A 6000-nucleotide genomic window follows, 5' to 3' on the forward strand; every position below is an offset into this window, starting at 1 on the left:
GTCAAGGTCAAATAGTTAGAAAAGGATGGAGACGGTCTTCAACCCCACAGCCCAGGCTGACTCAAATCCATGCACTGAACCATCAGAGAGGGAGGATAAGAGGAACAAAAGCAGGCCCTAGCTGGTCTGGCTCAGTGGATAGAGCGTCAGCCTGTGGAATGAAGGGTCCCAGGTTCAATTCCAGTCAAGGGCACATGCCTGGATTGTGGGCCCAATCCCCAGTAGGGGGATCTCTCATCAATGTTTCTATCTCTCCTGCTCCCTTCCTCTCTGAAATCAACAAAATTATATATTTTTTAAAAAAGGGAACAGCCGAAACCGGTTTGGCTCAGTGGAGAGAGCGTCAGCCTGCGGACTGAAGGGTCCCGGGTTCGATTCCGGTCAAGGGCATGTACCTGGGTTGCGAGCACATCCCCAGGGGGAGATGTGCAGGAAGCAGCTGATCGATGTTTCTCTCTCATCGATGTTTCTAACTCTCTCTCTCTCTCCCTTCCTCTCTGTAAAAAATCAATAAAATATATTAAAAAATAAATAAATAAATAAAAATAAAAAATAAAAAAGGGAACAAAAGCAAAGCTGCTTCCCTGTGACAACCACTCACCTTCCTCCACCATGGCATTCCCCTTCTGTGTAACTGCTTTGATGCGGGGTTCATGTCCAGCAATTTCTGCTTGTAGGGCTTGGTGTTTCTTTAGCAGATTCTGGACTCCAATCAAATCTTTGCCTAAAAGCAGAAGAAATCACCCTCCCGTCATGCAAGCCATCAAAAAGAAAGTCAGCATTAACTGTCACTTGTGGCTTCCACCCTGTCCCAATGTACTTTAACTTGACCTTGCTCATTTTGACCAGCGTCCCCTTTGGGCCGTAAGGGTAGAGCCCTTTCTCAGCTTGACTCCTATCTGATGGAGGCAGACTGACCTCTGTTGGTGGACGCAGCAATGGGCTCTTTCTCTCGAATCCATGTCTCCTCATCCTCCACATCACGGAAGAGCTGCTGCAAACGCAGAGAATCTGCCAGCTTCTGCTTCCGGGCGATCATGGGTTCCTTGAGGGCCTCATAGCGAGCCACGAGGGCTTCCTGCTTCTTCTTGATGTTTTCAGCATCAAAATGGCCAGCGTCCTGGAACTGGCGGGCCTGAATGGTGATGCCATCAATCCGATCCTGGGAATGGCAAAGGGCAGTCTTGAAAGCCTGGACCAGAGCTGGGCAACTTTATGTATTACCAGGCTGGCTTTATGACTTCAGGTGTGGTTTGAACGATACAAAGAAAAGGGAACGCATTTCCTTCCCACCCCACGAGCGTTCCTTCTGCCATCTGTTTCCCTCATTTTGGGCTCCCAGAAAGCTCTGAGGGAGATGGCTGAACTGGAGCCAGAGCACATGCAGCACGTGGGGGGCTACCTAAGAAAATCAATACATTTCATCCCTCCCCAAAGCAGCCTGGTCCTGAATTACTGCATCCCTCACGCCTACCGACTCTGTGTTCACTGGCCCAGCAGCGCCCGCACTCTACCTGGTGGGCGGCCACATCAGCCTCCAGCAGGGCGTGCTTCTTCTGCAGGTTCTGGACATTCGTAAGGTCTTTGCCGTAATCGTCGGAAGCCAAGTGACCTTCCACTTCATACAGCCACAGTTCAATGTCCTCAACGTTGCGGTTAAACTGCTGCTGCTGGTTAGCCTCACGGAGCTTTATTCCTAGTCAAAGGGGCAAGTGGGTTTTCTAATTACCCTTCCAGCAACACAGGGGTGGGTAAAAGTAGGCTTACAGTTGTATGAAAAAGTTTATTCTTGTGCTATGAACTATTAACAACTATATTATTTCTAGTACTTGCTATCATTATTACTATTATGACTGTATTTCATATCCTTATTTGTAACTTCTCTTTTGGGTAATGATGGCTGGTAATATAACCTACTGTTGCCCACCCCTGTATTGCTCACGACAATGGCATCTTAGTGAGGGACCTGACCAGGACTGTAGTGACTCTCACCTGTCACAAAGGTGAAGGAAACAAATGCAACCTCTGCTCGACCTCTACATGCCGACTTGGAAGTCGCTTAAAAGCATCGTAATCCTCAGGAGACAGAAGCCCCTGAGCATTATTAGGACTGAAAAGTATTAATTCCTTTGGCTCACAGGTGAACTTTGATCTTTAGTGATGAGGCCCAATTCAGTCATGGCTGGTTGGCCAATCATCCCCTTCTCACTCAGGCTCCCCACCAACCAGCATGCTTAACCACATTTACCAAATCAGCAAGGCATCACGAGTCCAAGGCAGTCACTCCTACAGGGAAACAGCCCGAACGCCCAGGGCCATCCACCTCACCTTCCTAGGTGGTGTATGTCCCTAAGACACTTAACTAGGAAGGAATAATCAACTCCCCAAACATTCCTACCACAACCTAGTGAATCCTTGTACCTTTCAGTTCAGTGGCCTCCAGCAGTTTCTTCCACAAACTGATGACCTCATTCATTCGAGCCGCCACTTCCTCCTTGGCATAGTGGTTGACGTCAATCAGTTTCTGCCCTGCTTTCTCCAGGGCATCAATGCGGCTCTGGTTTGCTGAGAGTTCAGCCTCAAAAGCCTGATGCTTCTGGACTTTTCCTTGTAGGTTGGATGGGTCCTGCCAATAAAAGAAAGAAGCGGGTTCTATCTTGAACGTGAGTATATTACCTTGCATTAGCTTCATACTCATCTCTGCAAGAGGATGTATAAAATGGTCAGCTTACATTAAATAGTGTGGGCTGGTTTTAGAATTCCCTCTTTCCTTTAACTACAATTTATTTGTAAATCTGTGTTCAATTCAGCTCACAAACCAAGTGCTACATGGCAATGCTAACAGTACATTACTTTATAAGCTTCATCTGTGGCAGTTTTCATCTTCTCGTTGACCCAGCTCTTGAGCTCATCGGAATCACGGAAAAACTGCTGCAAGTGGAAGGAATCGGCCAGCTGGGCCCGGCGATACATGGCTCTCTCATGAAGGGCATTGCGGCGGCTCAACAGCTGGAAGAAAAGGATCTTGTGAACCTCCAGTTCTTACCGCCCCAGAGATACCCAGCTCGAGAGGCTACACACATGTCTAGAGAGACATCCGTGCAGGGAAAGGATGGCGCATAAAGAACCCAGGAACTTACAGCATCTCGGCGAGTAGCCACGTCTTCCATGGCATAGTGGTTGTTCTGAATTAGCTTGGTTGCAAATTCATCTAGTGCCTAGGAAGGAAGGAGAAGAGTTCTTCACTGGTAAAGGGGCTATTCCATAGCTTGGCCTCCAGAGAAGAGTAACCGCTGAACAGGGCACAGAACACTTCAGGTCAAGGTTTTCACAGACAACATTCACCCCCGAACTCCTGAGCTGGTGCCTGATGTTGTTACTCAGATGTAACAATGCAACGCTGGCTCCCTGCAAGGCTGGAGACTCAGCTGCAGCGTGATCTTACCTGCATCAGATAGAAGTTAACAGCCTTCCAATTCCTACTTCTACAATCTGCTGCTAAAGGTAAAGACATTCTGACCTTTTCCCCCTTGTATTAGTTCTTAACTGCTTTTAGTAAAAGGTAAATCTCAACCTGGAGGCTCATGTCAGGAAAAAGCTTTCATTCGATCACGTTGTGCAGTCTCCCTCTGATGGTGTATCATCATCGCCCTGAGATTTTCGGCACCCACAGGCGTGTCTTTCGCTCACATCCCTCATCCAACCTGTTCAGAGCCTTTCAGACAAACAGGGGCCTTCAGGCTTATTCCAAGGGCTATTGAAGGCACCGAGGACAAGAAGGGGTCTTACTGTGATCTTTTCCTCCTGGGCACTAAGGGATTTCTCAAAGTCCTCATGCTTCTTGAGAAGTGCTTCCACGCTGTCCAAGGAATCCCCCAGGTCCTCGTTCAGCAGGAAAGCCTGCAACAGCAAACAAGGTGTTCAGAACAGCGCCCTGTTCCTTCCGTCTCTTAAGGCTGGAAAGCAAAGGATACTCTGGCCAAAACACAAAAGGAAGGAAAGCGATTCTTGGGCTAGTAAACTTCTGGGATCTGTTCCGGGAAGCCCAGAGCCCTTCCAGATTGATCCAATGACAGCATGAAATCCTTGTCCCACATTCTATGAACACTTATTTTTTAAAAAAAAGCTTTTCTTGCTTCTATTAGATTTAGATTACGCATAATGTTAAGTTCTAAAGGGAAACCTCCCCCTTAATAAAAAACAATTTCATACCATCACACTCATCTGAAAAACCGGGGCCTTTCTGAGGGCCTGAGGTGACAGAAGCTGGCTCAGTGCCCCCCTTCAATAAATTCTAACTGAAATGGTAATGATTTCCTACAGAAACAAGCTAATGGTCTGAGGAGGGGCAGGGATGAGGAAAAAATAACAATCATCCACAGAAAGCATTTAGCACAGGTCCTGGCCACAGTAATCTGTAATGACAATATGCTATTAACATTTTAACCATTAAAAAAAAAAAGCTGACTATCTGAGAAGTAGACAAACAGAAAACGAAGACTTCCCTGCTCACTCAGGTGGCCAGGTCTCCTCTGCTAACATGTTACCTCTTGCTTGCTCATCCAGTTGTCCACCTGCTCGGTGTCGCGGTAGAAGAGCTGCAGGTCCATGCACTGCTCATACTGCTGCCTGCGCAGCTCCCACAGCTCCAGCAGGGCTGTTCGCTCCTCAGAGAGAATGGCCAGCTGGAAGGAGGAGCACACAGGGGATGAGGGGTGGGTGGAAGGGGATGGAAGGGGAGATTGGGAGGGGGGGGCGGCAGGGATGGGGAGACAAGTCAGTCCTGACGCCCTCCACTCAGAAGAGGAGAATCACATCCAGTGTGTGTGCCAGGCAAGTCACAATAAATCACATGAACCCTGAGCAGCTTGTATGTTATGCTGAACATAAGAGGAATGGTCCTGTTCTAATTAGTCTACAATTAACTTACTGCCACATTGTCACAAATGATTTTTAGTAAAAATGCTATGGAAACTCCCAGGCAGAAGAAAAAGAGCATCTATCTAAAATTGAGGCAGGAGGGCCTTAATCGGTTTGGCTCAGTGGATAGAGCGTCGGCCTGGGGATCCAAGGGTCCCAGGTTCGATTCCGGTCAAGGGCATGTACCTTGGTTTTGGGCACATCCCCAGTAGGGGGTGTGCAGGAGGCAGCTGATCGATGTTTCTCATCGATGTTTCTAACTCTCTATCCCTCTCCCTTTCTCTCTGTAAAAAAATCAATAAAATATATTAAAAAATAAAAATAAAATAAAAGTGAGGCAGGAGGAGCATTTGAGATCTTGCTCCCTGACATATGTTATCAGTTTGACTCAAACGCTTTTAAAAATTCAAAAAATTAAAGTGAGGCAGTATAAATGGAGGGCAGTGGTTCTCAACCTTCTGGCCCTTTAAATACAGTTCCTCATGTTGTGACCCAACCATAAAATTATTTTTGTTGCTACTTCATAACTGTAATGTTGCTACTGTTATGACTCGTAATGTAAATATCTGATATGCAGGATGGTCTTAGGCAACCCCTGTGAAAGGGTCGTTCGACCACCAAAGGGGTCGCGACCCACAGGTTGAGAACCGCTGGAGTAGGGACTCTCAGTTGAGAAATGTCAATTGAGTAGGGACTCCATAAAATATGTTAAATAAATCATGAGTGCCCTAGGCATAATTTTTAGGCTCCAAAGTGAATGACAATAAAGTGTGTTTTTGAAATCTCTCTTCTTAGTCTCTACATAATTATTTTAAAATTACCATTATGTAATGTTCCTCAGACAACTCTATACTCAAAGACACTTTGAATTAAATATACCCATTGATTTGATAAAAATGTGTCCCCCTTGGCTCTATCTACTAATGCGGACTCAAGTTTCTAAAAAGTCTCCTTTAGCCAAAACCGGTTTGGCTCAGTGGATAGAGCGTCGGCCTGTGGACTGAAAGGTCCCAGGTTCGATTCCGGTCAAGGGCATGTACCTTGGTTGCGGGCACATCCCCGGTGGGAGATGTGCGGGAG

At 46.8% G+C, this 6000-nt stretch overlaps 1 protein-coding gene across 8 annotated transcripts in view; it reads right to left on the reverse strand.

Annotated features, from left to right (window-relative positions):
* Positions 1-6000, reverse strand: part of SPTAN1 (spectrin, alpha, non-erythrocytic 1) — a 59334-nt gene that overhangs the window by 37227 nt on the left and 16107 nt on the right. For all 8 annotated transcript variants that reach the window (XM_005881393.2, XM_005881395.2, XM_005881394.2 and 5 more), the window contains 8 exons: positions 4548-4685; positions 3790-3900; positions 3141-3218; positions 2854-3009; positions 2422-2626; positions 1515-1696; positions 919-1162; positions 602-724 (listed from right to left, as the gene is read on the reverse strand). In XM_005881393.2, coding sequence (XP_005881455.2) covers positions 602-724; positions 919-1162; positions 1515-1696; positions 2422-2626; positions 2854-3009; positions 3141-3218; positions 3790-3900; positions 4548-4685 — 1237 coding nt within the window. The remainder of the gene's footprint in view (positions 1-601; positions 725-918; positions 1163-1514; positions 1697-2421; positions 2627-2853; positions 3010-3140; positions 3219-3789; positions 3901-4547; positions 4686-6000) is intronic.

The sequence above is a fragment of the Myotis brandtii genome, unplaced genomic scaffold (assembly GCF_000412655.1).
Source record: "Myotis brandtii unplaced genomic scaffold, ASM41265v1 scaffold68, whole genome shotgun sequence".
NCBI classification, from domain to species: domain Eukaryota; kingdom Metazoa; phylum Chordata; class Mammalia; order Chiroptera; family Vespertilionidae; genus Myotis; species Myotis brandtii.